Here is a 23,043-nt window from a genome sequence, read left to right as displayed (position 1 = left end):
AGAGCAAATCCAGAGCCAGTTTTCTTCACACATAAATTGTATAAAGTTCTTTAATTAGGATTCAGTTGAGTGATGATGGCTGTTACTGCACCATTATTTCAAAGCTAGTAACCTAACTCATTATTTCTCTTACTAAGAATGGGTTGTTGCGATCTGTCAACAAAGCTGCCCATACGGCACTGCTTAGAGAACGTTAATGATGTTTAATGACAGCTTGACAGCATCATAAAAGGTGGTGCAGTTTTATCTTTGTTCACTGACTAAAACCTACTGAACCAATTGAATTTGGACTAGAAAAATAGGTTCACTATCCCCTTCTGAAGTTATGTTCTGTTTTTTAAATATTGAATCGAATTTGATGCCAAAGAGAGGATGGTTTCTCTATGAAACGCTAGAAGCATGCCTTGTGGCCGGCAGCAGCTGGGTAAGTGTTACTTCAAACGTCTCCCTGCACCTCAGTCTTGACCCTACAGAATTGCTACTATCACAATTTTAGAGTCTCTAAAGCAGAAGCTGCTAATCATTAGCAAGGAGCGAGATTTACAGCTGAATGAAATGTCACATCTCTACGTGTTTAACATGCCAGGATTGTACCCACAGCTGGCAGACTGTCTCCTGGGATTTTACCAAGGTTATAAATAAAATAAAAATAATGTAAATCTCTATGGAAAGTCTGACACATGTAGAAGTATTGTTATTAAGAAGACTATCTATGCAAAAATGAGCACCTTGCTGCTAATACACCTCTTGGCCTATACTGCCAACTACTTGTTGAGAGCCAAGGAAAGAAGATTCATTTTTAAAAGAAAATGTGTTTAGTCTGACTACGTAATGGCTGTGGCACCCCTACAGGGGTCTGCCTGCCCATTTAGCTGTCATACACTGAGTCCACTCTCCACCAGACTTGGAGATTCCTGTCAGTCTGGGCAACACCAACACTGTGCACAACAGAGAAGGGTCAGTGGGAAAGGTAGATCCTTGCTGGCAAGAAAAGCCCCTTTAGAAAAATATATAAATGATAACCCTTTCAAGATCCTAAGGAAGCATAAAAGATTGAGTTGTGTAAGCTAATGCAGTATCACTTTGGTGTATTTTCTATTCCCCCAGGACCGGCCCACAACATTTTGGTACCTGAGGCGAGGAGCTCAAATGACACTCCATACTCCCTCGCTTGGGCCAAAACTTTGAAAAGTCTCAATTCTGCCTTCTTCCTGTTCTACTCCTCTCATGGTACTGCTCTGCTACCTACCCCAATAAAAGGAGTACTTGTGGCACCTTAGAGACTAACCAATTTATTTGAGCATAAGCTTTCGTGAGCTACAGCTCACTTCATCGGATGCATACTGTGGAAAGTGTAGAAGTTCTTTTTATATACACACAAAGCATGAAAAAATACCTCCTCCCACCCCACTCTCCTGCTGGTAATATCTAAAGTGATCACTCTCCTTACAATGTGTATGATAATCAAGTTGGGCCATTTCCAGCACAAATCCAGGTTTTCTCATCTCCCCCCCCCCCACACACACACACAAACCCACTCTCCTGCTGGTAATAGCTTATCTAAAGTGACCACTCTCCTTACAATGTGTATGATAATCAAGGTGGGCCATTTCCAGCACAAATGCAGGGTTTAACAAGAACGTCGGGGGGGGGGGCGGGAGTGGGGGGACGATGACACGGACGGACGGACGGACAAGGGGTTGCCTTGCATAATGACTTAGCCACTCCCAGTCTCTATTCAAGCCTAAGTTAATTGTATCCAATTTGCAAATGAATTCCAATTCAATAGTTTCTCGCTGGAGTCTGGATTTGAAGTTTTTTTGTTGTAATATCGCAACTTTCATGTCTGTAATCGCGTGACCAGAGAAATTGAAGTGTTCTCCGACTGTTTTATGAATGTTATAATTCTTGACATCTGATTTGTGTCCATTTATTCTTTTACATAGAGACTGTCCAGTTTGACCAATGTACATGGCAGAGGGGCATTGCTGGCACATGATGGCATATATCACATTGGTGAATTTTTGTAGTGGTAAACACCCATTTTTTCATGCTTTGTGTGTATAAAAAGATCTTCTATACTTTCCACAGTATGCATCCAATGAAGTGAGCTGTAGCTCATGAAAGCTTGTGCTCAAATAAATTGGTTAGTCTCTAAGGTGCCACAAGTACTCCTTTTCTTTTTGCGAATACAGACGAACACGGCTGCTACTCTAAAACCTACCCCAATAAAGGAGAACTAACAACTTAAAATGCCTTGTTCAAACATTTTAAGTAACACTTAACTTCAAACGCCTGAACAACAAATGTAACTTTTCTTGTCTGCATAGTAAACACTGGCATTTTTATCTGTTTGAATAATCAAAGTGGTGCTTTCCATGCCTTCTTGGTTGCAAAGATTTGAACTGCTTCCTGCTGAAGATCCACACTCTGGGCCAGCTCATGCTCTGTTGAGATGGTTGCAAGGCAGACCAGCCTCTCCTGTGTCACTGTGGAGAGTAGATGTCTTTTCATTAACTTCAGCTTGGAGAAGCTGCTTTCTCCACTGGCAACTGTTACAGGAAGTGTTAGAAGTATGCGCAGAGCAACAAAAGCATTTGGAAAGAGGGTGGTCATCTTATTTGTGCACATAGATTCCAGAACAGCCTTTGGAGTTGGTCCTGCTGAAATGTATCTTGAAAGGGCTTTCAGTTCATCACCTAAATCACTCGCATCAACATTGCACGTCATCATGTGTCAACACTGTCACTAGTGCCCTGCATTGCTGGTGTAGGTCTTCTTCAGGTATAGTGAGGAGTTTTGGAATATTATACAACATCACAACTATGCTGCTGTGTTCCTCGAGCTGCATGAAACGTTCTTCAACTTACTGTACTGCACAATCTAACACCTGGTTAAAGAATTAAATTTGAATTGTTGTTTGGGGTCTCTTATGGGATTATCCCATGCCTCATAATCAAAATGTCATTGTCTTCTATGACTCTTGTATTCTTGAATGGGTGGGAAAATAGCTTCAGTGTGAAGTTCCTATGCCAACTACTGTGCACTCTTCAGAATGTTTTGAAATCCCTCTTCTGACCGGTAAGACTGTAGGTATGACTTTGCTTTGTCCAGTTGTTCCATTGCTCCAGATATATCAAGGTCAACACCTTGGAGTCTCTTGCTTACAACATTTATTTCAAACAGTATGTCATGCCACAACACTAAGCCACACAGAAATTTGAAGTTATGTATGTTTCTGGTGATTCCATTTCCCTCTGCCACTGTTCTCCCACGAACAGTTCCTGTCATAGCATTATCCTCCATAATGGTAACTATGGCATCATCTATCTTCCCAATTTGGTGTTTGATAGGCTTTATCGCCTCCACTCGACTTTCCCATTGTATGGCACTCAGTGGTTTCAGTGTCAGAGAGGATGTTCCCAGATGTTGCTTCAAAATTTGCCATTGATGAGAAAAATACATACATGCTTTGAATTACATTAAAAAATTCAGCAGCCTCACTAGAAGCTGATGCTGCATTACTGACCACCAAGTTCAATGAATGAGAACTGTCTGGGACAAAAAAAGCTCTCAGATCCCTGTCTGCACTCCTCTGTTCTTTCCTCTCATGTTGGCACCATCATCGTCGCCCTAACCTCTCATGTCAGCTATCGCAACTCCTGTGTCTTCCAGTTTTTTAAGAAGCACGTTTGTCATACCAGCTCCTGTAGTATCATCAATGTCAATAAATTCTAGAAAATGCTCTCTGACAGTCACCATTGCAGGGGCATTTTCACTAGGTTCTGTTGTTGTTACAAAACGCACCATTAAAGTTATTTGTTCCATATGGCTGATATCAGGTGTGCAGTCCAGAATAACAGAGTAATATCTTGCTGACTTCAGATCTGCCACAATCTTCTGTTTGACTTTTCTTGCCAGTAACTGTATGATCTCATTTTGAATTGTTTTTCCAAGGTAGTGGTGTATGTACATTTCTTGGGTGGTGACTCTTCTTAGATGTTCCTGGACTACAGCATCAAACTCAGCCATCAGCTTCACAGTTTTAAGGAAGTTTCCATTGTTGGCACATACAGCTGATCTGAAGTGCCACACAGTGCTAGGTTTTGGGTAGCAAGTATTCTCACAATGGCGATGAGCCTTTTTAGACCATTTTGCCAGTAAAGAGACTCTGATGCAATCTTCTCTTGATGCTGATCAACTATGGTGGCCTGTAACCTTAGTCTCATCTCAAGCTCTTTCCACCTATGGAATGCTCTCTGGTGATTTGCTGCCTTCTCATGGCATGCCAGATTTCTAGCCAGATTTTTCCAGTCCTTTGCTCCTTAGAACCCAATGTGGCTGGAACATTAGACTGGAAGAGTTTGCAACAAAAACAGTATGTAGCATTCTGGGGTTTTGAATACATAAGCCATGGCCTCTCCACTTTGTCACCATTGGGGATTTCACACCAGTAATGTGTTGGATGGTAACTTCTATTTTCATTGTCTTTGGGGAACATGAAGTTTTTCCCTTGCTGTGGCCCATGCAGTACAGGGAAGTCCCTCAGGCTACTGCTCAAGTGGGTCCACAGTCCTGGATCATCTAGACTTAAGGAACTAAACTCAGCAGCAGCTGTTTCTTGCGCATCCACCACACTCTTCTCTGATCTACACGTTTCTTCAGGAATGTGCATGGTTATATCCATTTGAGATGGAGATATGGATGCTGCAGTAGCTGCCAGGTCACCTGCACTCTGACTAACTGGAAGATCAGGCATCTCCTCACCATTCACATCCTCACTGGGGCCAGAAGGCTCACCATGAACATTTGTGTCTATGTATCTCAGGAGAGCTCCTTCCTGCTTAGATAGAAAAGCTTCCTTTGCTTGCTTTCTTTTTCTGAATGCTGCCCCAGAGGGGCGTTTTCTTCTTTCACTCATGACTGCTGTTCTGTGTCAGCTATAGTGGCTCTCAGCACTCAACTGAAGGGGACAAATAAGCAGGCTGGTAGCAGGGCCTGAGTGAAGGAAGATATCAGCGTCTTAAGGGCCTAACTGGCTCCTACTACTTCAGTTGACTGCCTGTTCTCCTCAAATGGGTTCAGAGAAGCAGCAGGAAACAGAAAGCGCCCTGAGAAGCTGGTGTTAATCAATCCAGGCTCCTGGCGGTGCTAGATAGGTACATAAGAGGCTCCCCGCTCCTCTCTTTCCCTGCAGCTCCTGCTGCTTTCTGTTATTCCCTCTCACCTTTTCTCCTGCCTGCCTGTTATGTCTCTTGTGCCCTCCTTCCTCCAGCACAGCACTCCACCATCTCTGTGCATCTAGAGCAGAGAGAATATATATGCACCAGCAACAAACACAATTTTCTACACTCTGGGTCCTAGTGGTGCCCCACCCCAGTCTGGCACCTGAGGCGGCCGCCTCAGTTCGCCTCATGGCAAGGCCAGCCCTGCATTCCCCACTTCTCTGCTACACTTCTTTTCACAGGGAACAAGAACAACCACAACAATTGCTGGTTCGAACATTCAACCAGTGTCCAGTTTCTAAAAAAATATAAGCAGCTGAGATGGCAAAGAACCAGCCTGGTGTTATGCTTGCCAATAATGTGTTTTTTAGGGATCTGGATAAACAGGAATTAAATGGACCCTGGCTTGGATTCAGCCTTTATGTGACAGTATGGCAAACCAGCACCTTTTTCAGGAAGACTTTTTATTTTTGGTCTCCAGAATTTAAACTATAAATTATATATATATATATAAAACTATATATATAACTATATAACTATATATATATATATATATATATATATATATAGTTGTTACAGTTGCTGAGATAGCTTCAAAAAATATGAACCAAGTGTTGCATTTGGGTTCCTTTGCAGAACCTGAAACAATTGTTCCAAGGGGTGCAGGCTGTCCCATTCATCTGAACGGAGTCTAACTCAGATAGCTAATGATGTTGACATTTCAAGTATTAACTATTTCACTGCTCAAAGAGCATAAGAAAAGAGAGATGATCATACCAGTTTCTGCACAATCTACTGTGACAGCTCATTTTGACAATGTGAGTGGGAAGGCTTGGGATTTGCCACCTTTTTCTCCCAACCACTCCAATCAAGAAGGAATTATACCCAGGAGGAGCCCAACAGAACCAAGAAGGACATCTGAGGCCTCACAAAAGGGGAATTAAATTCAAGATGCCAAACTAGGCTGAAAAGACTCACTAAGGGGAAGTCAAGCAGGGGATGCCTAACAGAACCCCTGGGTTTAGACTGCAATGATGGGAAGCCAAGAGAGGATGCAAGATGATATTTCGAATGTCTGCTCTGAAGAACATTGTGTGGGGTACTTTAACTGGCAGCAACAGCTTCCATTGTAACTTTTATAGTAGAAAGCAGACTTGAGAAAATGAAAACATATTTCAAATTAGAATTTTTTAAATAAGAATATTATCGATACCTAGCTCTCAAACAGTGCTTTCCTCCTGTAAAACTCAAAGTCTATGAGTCCTGTTTTACAGCTGAGGAAAACAGGCACAGAAAGGTTAATGGTATATCCAAGTTCAGGCACAATTAATGGCAAACCTGAAAACAGAGCAGAGGTTCTCTCACTTCCAGTCTGCTGTCATATCCAATAGACAGAAGGAGCCCCTTTCTTTGTGCATGTGCAAGTGTTCACGAAAACTCACGTGTATACAAATAGCACAGATGTAAGTGCATTCTGAGTAAATATGCATCTGAACGTGCTTGATGTGTATGTTGATAGGTCAATTTACATACACAAAAGTGATCATTATGGGGGCAATGGGGCACGTGTGAAAAATCTGTATGTACATATGTAAAATCATATGCCCATAAAAGGTAATGTTTAGGTCATGCCATATTCTATGCATAATAATAATGCTATCAAGCAAATTTTTAAACACACACAGAGTCTCACCTTCTCATGGTTTTCTATAAGGATTTCCACCACGATATTCTGAAACTTTAGGTCCATTATAGCTGCCACAGTTTCTTCCTGTGGCCTCATTAAGGTTGGTCCAAATACTACTCCTAAATTTGCTACAGTCATTAGATTTTTCTTGGCATGGTCTGCAACGCTTTTTCAAAAGAATTGGAAGAAAAAAACAGGAAACAAGTTATGAAAATTTGCCAATACTCTTGGAAACTGCAGTATACTTTACAAATGAAAACATTACATTTCCCTAATCCATATTTTAGAAGTTTATTTTGTTCAAAGTTTCTCCAAATAAAACCATGTTGAATTGTGGAAAGTAGGAAACCCATTCTTCCATCTGCATTTTAAGAAGAAACAAAAGTCGTCATTTATTGAACTTAAATGTGTACAATGCACTTAGCCTTGGACTTCGGTAAGTGCGAAACCAACCTAATTTTGCTAACAAACCTCTAGTATTCTCTTTGCCAGAATTTGCAAAAAGAGAAAATATAAATTCACTTTCTCACTTCAATCAAGCCCTCAATTGCTGGCAGAATTGCTAAGTAAATACTTATATGACTTCATTAACAGATTAGATTTCTGCCCTCTTCTCCACAAAACACACAGTCAAACTTCTCATCTACTTCCATAGGTTTGGTGCCTGGTACTGTGTCAAATAGCGTCATGACCAGCCTTGGATCCAACCACAGTTAATGAGCCCAATTAGAGATAAAATAGTTTTTGTTTGGTTTTTTTTGTGCCGGGGGGGGGGGGGGGGGGGTTAATAAAAGAAGCCATGGTGCTTACTTTGCTAAATGTTTCACCAAAATGTCCAGCATCTCTTTGTTCTTCTCTGGAAGTTTATGAACCAAGAAGTGGATAGCATTAACTCTGGACTCAGGGCTGCCACTTTCTACATAACAGAAACAAGTAACTGTATCTCAAAGACAGAAATCCTGCCCCACCCATACACACCCACCCCAAAACAAAACATTCCTCGCATACTTTGGTTTTGCACTTAGATATCTCCAAATAGAGCAGAATTGAATACATGCACATTGTGTTTCAAGTCATCCTGTTCTACTACTATCTGCCCATTTCTTATTTTGTGAAGTGATTTTCAATCCACTTGTAAATGGATGACTCTTTCTGCTCATCTATATTTTAAAAAAAAAGATGCAGATATTCTACTGCATCATACACATGCTTAGAAAAATACTGCAAAGCAAGGGGTCATGTTACTAGCTACAGCATCTCATTGTGAAAACCAAGTGTGAAAGGATGCTTCTTTATCCTTTTGACATCGCTTATTAATTATCCTTATCATTTACATTGAGTTTTGTTGGTGCTAGACAGCTGTTGACACTGCTTCAGAACACCTTCCATTAGAAACTGCACCAGAAAATAACATTCAGAGAGGAGAAAAGGGTTCATAAGAGAAAAACTAACACCTTTTTAAGATGTAGGCCAATAACCCTGATAAGGCTGCAGAGTTAGATTACCAGGATAAAGGATTCTTGATATCAACTCTCTCTCTCTCACTGTTATAACTGGTAGCACAGTTGGGTGTCAAGAAGCAATGGCTTCCTTGTACATAGCAAAGAAACAAACAATTTAGGCCACAACAGGGATTAAATAGCTGAAAAAGATTTGTAAAATGTGAAAAAATAAATCAGTCTTTTTTTATTTTACATTATTGTTTGGCTTAATAAAACTAAGTCTGAAGAATGGATTACAGTAAGGTGTATATAAAACCATATCTTTTTGTAAGTTAGTACTGAAGACACGGTACATAACAGAAAACTATTATGGGCATTAGGACACAGTGAACCTGAGAAGTTCTGAAATTAATACTACTGCTCTGACAGCACTATCCTAAACTTATTCCAGATGTTAAGTATTTACTGTAAAAAAAAAAAACCGCCATTTCTCTTAGGTGTTTCTTTTAATAGCTTTGGAAATATTTTTGGTAGAGAACATACTTGGTGGAACTTTACTGAGGAAAATGCCACCAGCAAGCCAACAGTTTTACTTCTGATCAGCCAAATTCAGAGAGCCCCCCAAAAAACAATCAAACTCTCTTCAAAGTAAAAGTCCTTCAGAGTACCATGGAATCCTGAATGTCAGATGAAGTGACGCTTCATCAAATGTGTTATGTGTCACAGTCAATGGTTTCTGATTGCCTCAATCAATACTTGTTAAGAAAATGGGGTGGAGTACGCTCTGCTGCAATTTAATAACAGCCCATTCCTTATTATCTACTACATTTTTATACCTTAGGTTAGAAAGATACTTGGAAGCTTTTTTAAAAAAAGAACTGAATGGCTGAAATTAATGTTGTGTTGTTCAAGTTTCTTCTCCTTGCTTGACAAGTTTAGCCATTGCACATGTGGGCTTATGCAATTTTTTAGTACTTGTGGATATTGTATTCTTAAGACCAGTAAACAAACATCTTCCAGTAGACCCTAATAAAATGCGGGGGAGGGTAATACAGAAACTTATACTGTTATCTCCTTTGGGGAAAGGGAATATTTTAAATCCTATCTCAGGTAACTCTGTATGTACTCATTATTTATGTAAATGTCTTGAATTCTACTAAGCCCTTCACCTCAATTACATTGTATGGCAGTGAATTTCAAGGCTAACTATGTACTAGGTCAGAAAATATTTCCTCTTTGTTGCCACTTGTGAATTTTGCAAAAAAACATCTAGTTTTATCAAATCCAATCACCACAATGATGGAGTAAGCAAATAGATAGATAGATATATACACACACACACATACACCTAAACCTGTTCAGTAAAGTTCTATCTCTTTTTTGAAATATGAAAATACTCTAGCAAGGACTAGAAACTAGCATTCTGCTGTTTTTGCCAGTCTTTAATACTAGCCAACAAGATAAAACAATTGTCCTCAAAATTTTACTTTAACTTCAATTCTCATGGATTGCCAGAAGTGCCACAGGCTGGAAAGCAAATCAGCTAAATATTTGTTGGCTATTCTGCCAACATTTTTTCTTATGCAATTTCTACTCCTCAGACAATTCCATTTACATTAGAAATCATGCAGCTGAACTACAACTGCTGCTCTACCTTCTCTACATCTTTACTTTAACTTTACTTTAACTACTTTAATTTGGCCTTTACATTCCCTTCTTCTAGTAATATACAAGGCACCTTTAGCCCAGCTTGGATACAGGCCTCCCAGAGAGGTGGCTCTGAAAACAAGGATCAAGTGGCAGTCACTTTTATGATCCAAGGGAGCTTGTTCTCTTTCCCCCCACCCCAAGCATACTGTATCCTACTAAATTTCATTTCTTTATAAATGGCTTAACGAGATGGAAATATTGCCATTCCAAACTACTGCAAGAAAACTGGGTATATAATATTCACTGTGGTATAACTGATATAGGAAATAAATCCAGAACTTTAAAATTCTAACTACAAAATTCATATAAATCAAAACAGAGTGAAGTGCACTAAGCCAAGCAAAAACTTGCCCCATTGAGTCTATCAATATACAGTGCATTTATGTATCTATGAAGGTTTATATGCTTACACATATATAGATCTCTATATGCTATATCTATAGATATTGCATACCCCAATTTAACTTCATATTAATATCCCCAACTTTCTTTTTTGAAAGGTTACAATTTTTTCCTATACCTCTGTTATTTATTCAGTTGAAATGAGCAATTTATTTGAGACTACATTTTCAATGTCTGCTTCTGAGTGCTAGAACAGTGCTATTATAAAATAGTTCTATTTGAACTGTAGTCAAATATTTACTGGCAGGAACGATGAACTCTCCATGCAAATCATACGTCATTAGGGGCTCTGGAAGACTTCTGGAAGACAAAGAAGACATGGAATCACTAAATACACTAAGTTCATGTACATTTGTTTCTATTTGTATTTATTCCGAGCAGGAAAGTCTTTCAATATGAAGCAGTGTTACCTTCCACTGGGGAGAGCCCCCGGTGGGGGCAGCATGAAGGATTTCAATGGTTTATAATACAAACTGAAGCGTGACATATAAGAGCACAATCCTAGGGAAACAACATGGTTAAACACAAGACCTAAACTCCACCAGTTGAAGTGAAGCCTCAAATACAGTATAAACACCTTCCGTACATTTTGAGATTGCCTTACACATGAAAATATAGGCATGCTGTGTAACTAATTGTTCATCAGTTTCTTTTAAAAATGTGCTCACTGCAAGTGAATGTTGTGGGTCTGTGTCCCCTTTAAGAGACCCCTGTACAATTGGGTTACAAGGGTGGGGGGGAGGAACTTATTTAAATGGAGGTAAGGGAGGAACAGGATGTGGCCGAACACGTATCCACTCCAGTTGCACCCCTCTCTGCCCCCCCGCCATCCCTGGGGGCAGGGTGTCATATCCTGTGCATTCCTGAAGAAGCCCTTACTTTTATCAATCATGGGATAGTAACACCCACCTTCCCACCAATGGGATTAGAACAGAACTATTTTTTTTCATGATCTGCCGGGGCACTGAACTAGTCACTTTTTTATTTCAGGGCTGAGAAGGAATTTTTCACTCCTCACCCGATTGGCCAAGTCAGAGTGGGGTTTTTTTGCCTTGCTAGGACCTTACCATCGCCCTACCTCAAATGAGGGTTAAGGTAGGCTACATAAAGCCATATATCTGGTCATTGTGTAACTTCCTTGTGGCGTACCTGCACTAGACATCTGCCCCACACTTACATGATGAGTTGCAACATCATAGCCTAACTCCCTTCCCTACTCACCATAACAAAACCCTCCCTAAACCTGCTGGGGGGAAAGCAAAAGAACCCCACTCCACCTAGGCCAATCTGGTGGTGAGGGGGAAATTCCTTCCCAGCCCCTCAGAAAGGAGCAGCTCGCCTGATGCCCACAGCAGGTCCTGACTAAACCTGGCATTTTGCCATCTGACGGGGAGGGAGGGTGGGTGCTCTACCTGGTCCAGAGAAAAGGGGCTTCTCCTACTAGGACTTGAACTCTCCAGACCTTCCAGTCCCTGAGGATGACTCACACCATGCTGACCCACTCCCCACTTTTGCAACTGTTTCTGAGCCTTGCTCACTCTCCTAGCTGGGAAGTGCTATACCTTCTCCCCCAACAAGCCGGACAACAGTCTCCCACCCACCACTTGGAAGTAGACTAGGGAATGCATCCCCTAAGGAAGCTGGGTTTGTGGTTTCTAACATCTGGTAGAAGACACACACACGGCCCACTTTTTCTACCACTCCTAACCCTCGTACAAGAAGAGGGAGACAGGGTCCTAGACACAGTTTGGCTGTGTCCAGGCTGGAAAGGGGGAGGGCTGACAGCTGACCTCCCATTTAGGTGAAAACAATAAAGGAAAGAATGATGATCTGCACTGTACAATTTATTGCTGGATATTCCCAGATATTTTAAGTGAATAAAGTTGTGGGCCAATTAAACCACATCCATTGCATCTCATCTTTCTTCCTGCATGGCAGGGATGGTAGAGAGAGTCAGGTGGCCAGATGCCTTTATTTAAAAATAAGGAAGTGCAGCAGAATATTTTTTGACATCAGATGCAAGGGAATATATAAAACCCTCTATGCTAGAGTTAAATGAATAATTCACTGTAGTCTATCCATTAATATGCCTTCTTTTGGTTCATAGATATTGAAGAACAAATCATCATTTCCTTTAATTTATTTGAACATAAATATTTTATGAATTTTTGTTGTAAATTCAGTTAACTATGAACTGATCACAACAGTTCTTTGCAAGTATTTTCTATTTGAGTTGCGCTGGTTAGCGAGTCACAATGTAAGCACAAAGGACTGTAGGATTCAGGTTACAGAAAGAGAGACTTTTTTTTCAACACTATCTTTTTCTTTCAGGAAGCGCTGGAGAGCTGATAGCCATAATTTTCAAAACTGACTAGTGATTTACGATGCCTCAATTTTTGGCTTTCTAGCTTTTAGGGATTAAGGGGTCTAATATCCAGGAAGTATTGAGTACCTACCATCTGAAAATCATGCCCCTTTAAAATGTCTTAAAATTGTTATTTGCATATAAAAAATATTGTCCATCAACTAATAAAATTCTTATTAAGTAACAGCAACTACAGAAAAATTTGACAAACATTTTTTAAAAAGTCAAGTATATTGAGTTGACTTTATTCATGTTTTAAAATTACTTTAGAAAATATCAGGATCTTATGGATCAGCAATATTATTTTATTTTGTTCATTTAAATAAATATTTTTTCTCCTCCCTGAAGTCTATAAGCTATACTTCAAGAGCCAAGCTTGATACTTAAAAATTCCTTCATCTTTTTTTAGTTCACTTTATTGATACCAGGAAAATTAATATAAAAGATTTTAAATTTGAATTTAAATGGATTTTCATCACTGAAAACCCAGCGCTGTTTAGGTTTCAAGAAAAAACAAACAAAACAAAAATGTTTTGTTCATATTAAACCATAATGGACACACAAAAAGATGTATATTCTTACATAATTCAGCTGCATATCTCAACAGGGAACCAGAAAACTGGTCTGCACACAGAACAGACCCAAACCTCTAAAGATGCACTTCTCTTACTTTTTCTCCTGGCAACTTACAGCTCCTTGGGACCAGGAGGAGAAGTAGCAAAATATAAAGCTAGTCAAATTTTTCAGATTTCAAAATGTAAATATCATTTCAAATTATTTTTAATGATATTTTTGTGATTTTTTCCTCCCTCCTTTTTTGGACCAGCTCTACCAAAGTACCCTAAGCAAGAAATACTGTTGAACAGCCTAACCCAATTGGAATCAGCAAATTTTATAAGAAAGGCCAATTCTGCAGAGGCAAGATTTCTAGAGAATCAGCCAAACACTTAAGTGTTTATGCCCTCTGAACATTTTGAAGTTTGCCAGTCACTAACCTTAATCCACTCTTTGTGAAATTATGAAACCCCCATCCCCAAAGCAAATATAGTGCCTTAAATAAATATGTGGATTTGTAGTCAGTGTAGACTTCCATCCAAACAATAGTAAATACGAGTAACCAAAACAACAATAAAACATCATTGTCATCAATCTGTGGTAATTAGAGTTCAATTATGAATAGTTAACACATGGACCCTTACCTCAGGTACTGCTTCATAGCACTAGTAATCGTCTTCACTTCCCAATCTGCAGAGTTTTCTAGATCAGTTTCACTGCAGGTTTTTGCATCTAGCAAATGACCATAAAGGAAAAAGAAATCTAAATCTATACATACATAAAAGATTTTATCAAAGTTAAATTCATGGCAGAATCTGTGAAATCAGACATTATTATAATAATCCTAAAGGAAACAACACAATTCAAGGTCCCTGAATGGAAGAATATCAAATTTGGAGTCAATAATTTAGAAACGTTTGTTAGTTTAAATCCAAAATTGTCCTCTACCTCTTAATATTAAAACGGAAGTAGCATTTCAAATCCAAAATACACACCCGTCTCTTTTGAAAATTTACTTATAAGTGCTTTTAAAACTATTTCACTGATTTTTCTCTCCTTAGTGAGCAATACAATTAAACTAGGCTTCATTTGAAATTTCTTTATAGAAGGGGACTGCAGAAGACATTATATACACACAGAGACCATGAAACAATACCTCCTCCCACCCCACTTTCCTGCTCGTAATAGCTTATCCAAAGTGATCATCAAGTTGGGCCATTTCCAGCACAAATCCAGGTTTTCTCACCCTCCCCCCCCCCCCCCACCAAACTCACTCTCCTGCTGGTAAAAGCCCATCCAAAGTGACCACTCTCTTCACAATGTGTATGATAATCAAGGTGGGCCATTTCCTGCACAAATCCAGGTTCTCTCACTCCCTCACCCCCCTCCAAAAACCACACACACAAACTCACTCTCCTGCTGGTAATAGCTTATCCAAAGTGACCACTCTCCCTACAAGTACTCCTTTTCTTTTTGCGAAGACAGACTAACACGGCTGTTACTCTGAAACCTGTCTTTATAGAAGGGGGTATTTCCAAACTCCCTTATTTAGAAGAGGCAGGGAGCTTTCAATATGGGAATATTCATGAAAAGATGCAGATCAAACTCACTTTAAAGAAAAAGCCACTGAGGAACAAATAAAATGATAGCCAATTGTCTTGTGCCTTTAAGCACTTTAACATTTTTTGATTACAATCACTGACAGCAACATGCAATAAACTATAACAATGGTAATTAACGTGGATTACATTTTGATCAGTTCCTACAATTCAGAATTCATTTGTTACTGTGCTTGTTGGACAAACGACAGATACATTTAAAAAATCAAATTAGGCACCCTGATTAAAGGTGCAGTCCTTTCTAACTGGGACTAAATAATTATGTTCTAAAGACTGTGCCAACCAATTATTTCTGTAACTGAATATTCTCTCTCATTAAATCAATTATTTAAATCTTATTTTAAAATACCAGTCAGATAACATTTTCTGTCAACTTGCTACCAGCCAACCATCAACCAAAAACCTGAACACTGTCTAAATGGAACCTTTTATTTTCTTTTTTCCAACATATTCCTGTGCTCTGAGAATCACATTCTTTCCACTGAGAAGGAAATCTTTTTACTAACTTCATGCAATAAAAAGCAGCTGTCACATCAGAAACTAATGACTCTAGTGACTATGTTAGTAATCCACTATTAAATTTTCACTGTTTTCAAATAACTCCTCAATCATCACTGACTCTCCTTCAAAATCAGAAGGTGCACTTGGTTGTGAGGAATTTGTTAATGACATATTTGAAATTCATACTTCAGAAAACACTGTGAATAATCATCCTTAAAATATTAGAATGTATTTTTGCTTTTTAAAAATAGTAAAATTTGTGGGAAAGAATTCCATTATTCACCCCGGAGCAAAACACTAGAACTTTTCAAAGATTACCCTCCTATTAGCCCCACCCCAAAAAACAAACAGTGAGACTACAAAAAAAAAATGGAGATCAAACACTTTTTTGACTCTCTGGTTCTGCCTGTTGTCTTTTATTTAAACAGTTTCCTTTATTCTACTTTACTTCTACATTCCACTGTGTCCTAAACATTTAAGAATCACATTTGCGAAGGGGTCTCAATAGGATTTCGGCATTCATGCTGGCAATTTTGCACACACAACTGTTTGTGCATGCAAAAACTAAATGTACACACAAGAATGGCAGCTGCAGATGCAAATATTTGTGTGCACACAAATAAAGGTGTGCAAATTTAAAAAATTATTGAAAATTCAGCTCTAAATCTCCAAAAATTTCTGATATTATGGAAATAGGGTTACAAACCAGTTGGGCTTACTGAGCTAGGTTAGGAGGAGCAGCTTTGTTTCTAGTTTTGATTTTAATATGGCCACTTTGAGAGTTTAAATGTATTATAATACGCTGTATATAAAATAGGGTAAACAATAGATTCAGAGCAGTAACTTTCACAGCTGTTTTAAAATGTAGGTGGATTTGCAAAATTCTTTTCTATGAAATATGATGCCTGGCATTTTTCATGATAGTCACTGTCAGAAGTCAAAACTGAACCCATCAATAGAATATACAAGACTTTAACAGTCACCTCATCATAAAGTCACTTTATAAAACATGTTTCTTTGTAGATTGTTGCACTTAAATAACACACTATTTATTCTGTGAATCATACACAAAGTAGTGAGTGGAACTGAGTATTCTGCTGGCTGCACTACAACAGAGCAGTCTGAAAGGCTTAAGACTGAGACTCCTGACACCTTCAAACTGGTGACTCTCTATCTGTGTTTATAATAAGTTAGAAGATTAATTTAATATCCATTTCATGCAAAAATGAGACCTTTGTTTACAAAATGTTATCCTTTGTCATTCATATTTCAACAAAACTATTGCTGAAAAGCAGAACAACAAGGCCCTATACAGGTTACAGACAAATTCAAGAAGTAAGTCAAATACAGAATGAACATAGTGTTATGTTTTACAGAACTGCATTTTTTTGCTTTAACTGAATTTAATTTATGATCATAAGAAAGGCTTGATTCCACAAATTTTTACTCTGGCAGGTGGGACTCCTTGAGAATAAGGTATTACAGAAACCGGCCCATAATTAAGGTCTTTCCACCCTCCTTCAATACACCACTATGCTGCTTCTGGTTTTATGTCTTTTCCAAAAAGAGACAAAAAGGCTATATACGATCAACACCCATTCCTAGCATCTGAAGTCTATTTTCATCTTTTTGCATTCTGGACCACACACATTGGATGGCCCATGACACATAAAAGTAGCTTGAAAACTCTTTGAGATCTTATAAAAAAAAAAGTGAATACCTTGAAAGTTAAATCAGAGACAATCAGAGATGGGGTTTTGTTTTATTTTTAATGACACTGGAAGGAGGATTTTATCAAGGATATTTAAACTCAGATACAACGGGGTATAGATTAATCAGATGTTTTAGATCCTTCTGCACTATATAACAAACAGAAACCCTTCTCTAATCTTCCTTGAGACCACATAAAAATAAGTATGCAAGCAGGATCACATCATGATACTTTCAGTGAACTATTGGGAGAGGGGAGGGGCACCTGACTATAACAGTACATGTTCTCTAGTTGATGTTTCTTGCTGTCTTGACATTAGTATAATCTTTCAATTCCCAATCATTACATGAATCTTGGAAAGGAGCAAAAAAGTGTTTCTAATTTAAAAATTAAGTAAAAGCAGATGCTGGAATCCCCAATAATCTCTTCCAGCTGCTACTGAACCACTGGAACCTGAGTCTATTTAATTTGGAACCACTAATGGTAAAGAGGAAAATCTGACTGCCAAAACTGCACACCCTAGATAAACCAGTGAGTAGAAAAACAAAAACCGCCCATGGTAGCAAATGCATTCTAACGAGGTTCTTCAACTGATGACAGGTAATTGTTCCCATGGCTAATGGCTAAAAAAAGGTTATTGCTTACTGAGTCTTTAATTCCAACACAGCTAAACAGCCATCAGAATCTGTTGTGTGTTGGTTGTTTACATTAATTTTGGTTTATGATTCCTAACACTCCCTTCTTGTTACAACGCTTTAAAATACAGACAAGTTTACATGCATTGACAGAGTACCTCAGGGCATTGTTAATATTGATTAATTAAAGTAAGACACCATATAAATTAATATTTAGCAAGGTCATTATGACAGATTGATATGACATACAGGCCCTCAAGCCTGAAGTCTCATCATCACTCCTGAAGAGACAGCCTGCTTTAAAAAAAAAAAAAAAAAGGCTTACAGGTGGCACTGAATTGACAGCAGTGTATAATATAAAAGCGCTTTGTCATTCACATAATGTCTGGGGTAATGAAATGAATTCACTTTCTGGTTTCCTCCAGTTTTCTGTGCCAAAGAACACTGTGTTATCAGCACAGATGGAGCATGCATGGTTCTGGAGAAGAGCCTGGTGCAAACTGCAAACAAGCTTCTCTGAATACCAATGAATCCCTGAGAATCAGACCATTGCTGTCAAGTGACAGGTTTGGAAGCTCCATAAAAATGAACTAATCCCTGTGGTCTTGTCCAACTGCATGTACTATCAGTGCTCTGGACAGGAAATTTGGAAATGTTGCACATTGTGCAGTCATGACTATAAATTTGGTGCAAGATACTAGGCAGATGAGGAGATTCAGCCAAACACCAGCACTTTTCTGGAAGCAATGGTGTGGCAGCAAAAGTGTGACTACTGGGACTAAATGAGTATCAAGTTTTCCAGAAGAAAAAGAAAAAAATATTCTGGTGGCATTAGTGCGAAGAGGGATTACATCAGATGATATATAAGCTACCCACTGCTAAGTGCATGTAGGCGGAGTCTAAACGAAGGCTTGTCTTCACATACAGCACTTCTCCTGTCAGCAGAGTTAATCCACCTCCTTGAGAGGCGGTTGCTATGTCAATGGCAGAAGTTCTCCCGTCGACATAGCGCTGTCTACATGGGGGTATAACTGTATAACTAAGTCTGTATAACTAAGTGTGGGTTTTCCATACCCTGGAGTGATATAGTTATACAGATATAGCTCTGTAGTGTAGACTATGATCATGGACTGGTCTACACTGAAAAGTTACAGCTATGTCTCGAGGAGGGATGGGGGCGCAGTGTGAAAAAACAACACCCCAGACAGATGTAGTTAAGCCACCCTAACCTCCAGTATAAACAGTACTAGGTCGACTGAAGAATTCTTCCGTACCGCCTCTCATGGGGATGGATTACCTACAGCAAGAGGAGAACCGCTCCCATCCTTGTAGTAAGCATCTACGCTAGGGGTGGGCAAACTTTTTGGCCCTCGGGCCACATCTGGGTATGGAAATTGTGTGGCGGGCCATGAATTCTCAGAAAATTGGGGGTTGGGGTACAAGAGGGGGTAAGGGCTCTGACTCAGGCTGCGGGCTCTGGGGTGGGACCAGAAATGAGGAGTTCAGAGTGCGGGAGGGGCTCCAGGCTGGGACAGGGGGGATAGGTGCAGGGGGGAGGGCTCCGGTTGGGGGTGCAGGCTCTGGGGTGGGGCTGGGGATGCAGGATTTTGTTCCACGCTGGGTCAGAGGGGTTCGAAGGGCGGGATGGGGATCAGGGCTGGTGTAGGGGGTTGAGGTGTGGGAGGGGGTCAAGAGTGCAGACTCCAGACAGCGCTTACCTTAAGCAGCTCCCAGAAGCAGCAGCAGCATCATGTCCCCCCGTCCCCTCCCCCGGCTCCTACACGGAGGCGCAGCCAAGCAGCTCTGCACGCTGCCCTGTCTGCAGGCACTGCCCCTGCGGCTCCCATTGACCATAGAGTTCCCAGCCAATGGGAGCTGCGGGAGCAGCGCCTGGGACAGGGGCAGCGTTCGGAGCCCACTGACTGCCCCTATGTGTAGGAGCCGGGGGGGGGACATGCTGCTGCTTCTGGAAGCCGCACGGAGCAGGGCAAGCCCCCAACCCCACTCCCCGGCTGAAGCGCCGGAGCACAGCAAGCCCCGGACCCCACTCCCCAGCGGGAACTTGAGGGCCGAATTAAAACATCTGGAGGGCCGGTCTACACTGAAGTGATACAGAGGCACAGCTGTAGCATTGTAAGTGTTGATGTATGTTGATGGAGACTATACCAGCATAGCTATGTTGCTATACCGGCATAACTCCATAGTGCAGACACAAATCGGTTTTTCTACTGCTATAGGAATTAGGGCTGTCAAGCAATTAAAAAAATTAATTGTGATTAATCGCACTGTTAAACAATAATAGAATACCATTTATTTAAATATTTTGGGGTGTTTTCTACATTTTCAAATATATTGATTTCAATTACAACACAGAATACAGTGTTCAGTGCTCACTTTATATTTATTTTTGATTACAAATATTTACACTTTAAAAAAAAGAAATAGTACTTTTCAATTCACTTCATACAAGTACTGTAGTGCAATCTCTTTATCATGAAAGTTCAACTTACAAATGTAGGTTTTTGGTTGCAAAGCTGCACTCAAAAACAAAATAATGTAAAACTTTAGCGCCTACAAGTCCACTCAGTCCTACTTCTTGTTCAACCAATCACTCAAACAAGTTCGTTTATATTTGCAGAAGATTATGCTGCCTGCTTCTTGTTTACAATGTCATCTGAAAGTGAGAACAGGAATTTGCATGGCACTGTTGTACCCGGAGTCACAAGATATTTACATGCCAGATGCACTAAGGATACATATGTCCCTTGATGCTTCAACCACCATTCCAGAGGACATGCATCCATGCTGAAGACTGGTTCTGCTCGATAATGATCCAAAGCAGTGTGGACCGATGCAAGTTCATTTTCATCATCTGAGTCAGATGCCACCAGCAGAAGGTTGATTTTTTTTTGGTGGTTTGGGTTCTGTGGGACTTGTACGCTCTAAAGTTTTACATTGTTTTGTTTTTGAATGAAGCTTTGTAACAAAAAAACCTACATTTGTAAGTTGAACTTTCATGATAAAGAGATTGCACTACAGTACTTGTATGAGGTGAATTGAAAAATACTATTTCTTTTATCATTTTACAGTGCAAATATTTGCAATCAAAAATAATATAAAGTGAGCACTGTACACTTTGTGTTCTGTGTTGTAACTGAAATTGATACATTTGAAAATGTAGAAAACATCCACAAATATTTAAATAAATGGTATTCTGTTATTGTTTAATATTGCGATTAATCGTGATTAATTTTTTTGAGTTAATCGCGTGAGTTAACTGCAATTAATTGACAGCCCTACTAGGAATACTACCTCCCCCAATGAAAGTGGTTATGTGGAAGGAAGCATTCTTCCATCAACATAGCTGCCTCTACACTAGGTCATCATAGCTACCTTGGTCAGGGGTTGTTCTCCCCCACCCACACATCCCTGACCAAAGTAGCTACGTTGGCCTAACTTTTAAATGTAGACCAAGCTTAAGACCTTGTCCACACATGAATTATACCACTTTAAGTATACCAGAATGTAAAGAGGTACAACCCCCAACCCCAGTGTGGATGCAGTTATATTAGTCTATATGTGCTCATACTGATATAGTTTATCCCCCCTTCCCATATGGAAGAAAGCTATATTGGTATAAGCACATTTATACTGATATAATTGGGCCCATACTAGGCCCTGTACCTGGATAACTATATTATTTGGAAAAAAAAAATCACATCCCTAATTGACATATTTACACTGATACAAATCCTGTGTGTAGACCAGGCCAAAGGGAATTTAAGCTCATGTCATTTACTCACCATTAGCCAAAAAAGGTACAAGACAAAAAACAGGAAGGTGTAAAAAAGGAGACTCTCCCATATACCCACTTTTCTAACCCTTCCAGACTGCGGGTGTAGATTAGATTAATTTAAACTCAGGCTCCTTTAAACCTACCTATACCACACCCATGATTTGTCCCAACAGATACTTTTGGCAGTTTTCTTTGTTTATACTAACAGCTAAAACTTGCTTGCCTTACTCAGCCAAGAGGCCACAGTGAATGCAGGACAAAACTCTATGCATGAGTATGGCAAGCTAAAATTTGACCCAAAATGATGAAAAAGTAAATGTAAACATTACATAAAATATCAACACTGAAATTAAATCAGCCATGAATCAAAATGAAAACATGGTAAAAGTAGTTATAAAATAGAGGCATACCGATTAGCAAACTCAGAAGTCTCTGGACCTTTGAACTCACCCCCACAACTCTGTATAATCCTTGGTCATTTATACCTATTGAGGAAGAAAACAGATCAACCAGAGCATTCAAATATACAGCAAATACAACTTTAAAAACTTCTAAAATGCTAAACAATAAGTTTTCCTCAAAGCTGCATTCACCACATTGTTACTCATGACTACGAGAGGAATACACTGCAAATAAAGTATCTGTCTACAATCATCTTTTTGCTGTCCATTAAAATAAATCCAAGCTAAATAAAATGTTGGTCTTCAGGAAAAAGGTGCATGCACATTTTTTCCAATGCACTGACACAGCCCATTTAGGACTTTGGAAATAGTTTTAGGGTTTGTTTTTTCCCCCCGTTCTACGAGCTCTTTCCTAAAAACTCAAACCAAACTTTTTTCACATCAGTAAACAATGCTCTTTCCTTAAGATACAAGGCATCATTCCAACCCACTGTTCTCCCCACACTGGGTATACCCAGGGCCTGAGGAACCCAACTTCAGGACTGAGAGCAGTAATTTCTCTCCTGTCCTTTTTGTGCGGTGCAACCTCAACAGCCAGCTGAGCATTCACAGCCTCCCACTATCCTAATTCACTCATCTCTGGAACATGGACACTGGATATCTTCTCTTGTTCCCCACTCTCGTTTTCTGTATTGCCATTGATTGTTGCTCATCTTCCATCCAACCCCTCTCTCCTCCCACTGCAACCATTTAGCCGCCCAATCTCACTCAACATGCCATTATGCTGCTCACTTTCCTTTCACCCCCCTTCTTTTTCTTTGCCCTCTCCCTTTGCCCCTTCCCCCTCTATTCAGTCCCTTCTCATTACAACATTCCCTCTCTCCCCTCACTGAAATCTCACATAACCTCCCTCCAAAAAACTAAGATTTTTTTAGCATAAATAAAAATGTAAAGATCAAAAAAGTAAAAAAACCCAGAAGTTGTATGCCCACCA

The 23,043-nt window shown here is 39.6% G+C and overlaps 1 protein-coding gene across 2 annotated transcripts in view; it reads right to left on the bottom strand.

Annotated features, from left to right (window-relative positions):
* Positions 1-23,043, bottom strand: part of ARHGAP10 (Rho GTPase activating protein 10) — a 242,359-nt gene that overhangs the window by 69,790 nt on the left and 149,526 nt on the right. For both annotated transcript variants that reach the window (XM_084625524.1, XM_084625525.1), the window contains 5 exons: positions 22,059-22,133; positions 14,031-14,118; positions 10,708-10,766; positions 7,723-7,828; positions 6,919-7,078 (listed from right to left, as the gene is read on the bottom strand). In XM_084625524.1, coding sequence (XP_084481650.1) covers positions 6,919-7,078; positions 7,723-7,828; positions 10,708-10,766; positions 14,031-14,118; positions 22,059-22,133 — 488 coding nt within the window. The remainder of the gene's footprint in view (positions 1-6,918; positions 7,079-7,722; positions 7,829-10,707; positions 10,767-14,030; positions 14,119-22,058; positions 22,134-23,043) is intronic.

This window comes from Lepidochelys olivacea, assembly GCF_965140295.1.
Source record: "Lepidochelys olivacea isolate rLepOli2 genome assembly, chromosome: 4".
NCBI classification, from domain to species: domain Eukaryota; kingdom Metazoa; phylum Chordata; order Testudines; family Cheloniidae; genus Lepidochelys; species Lepidochelys olivacea.
The sequence above is the reverse complement of the archived record's forward strand: the minus strand, read 5'-3'. Positions and strand labels throughout refer to the sequence as shown.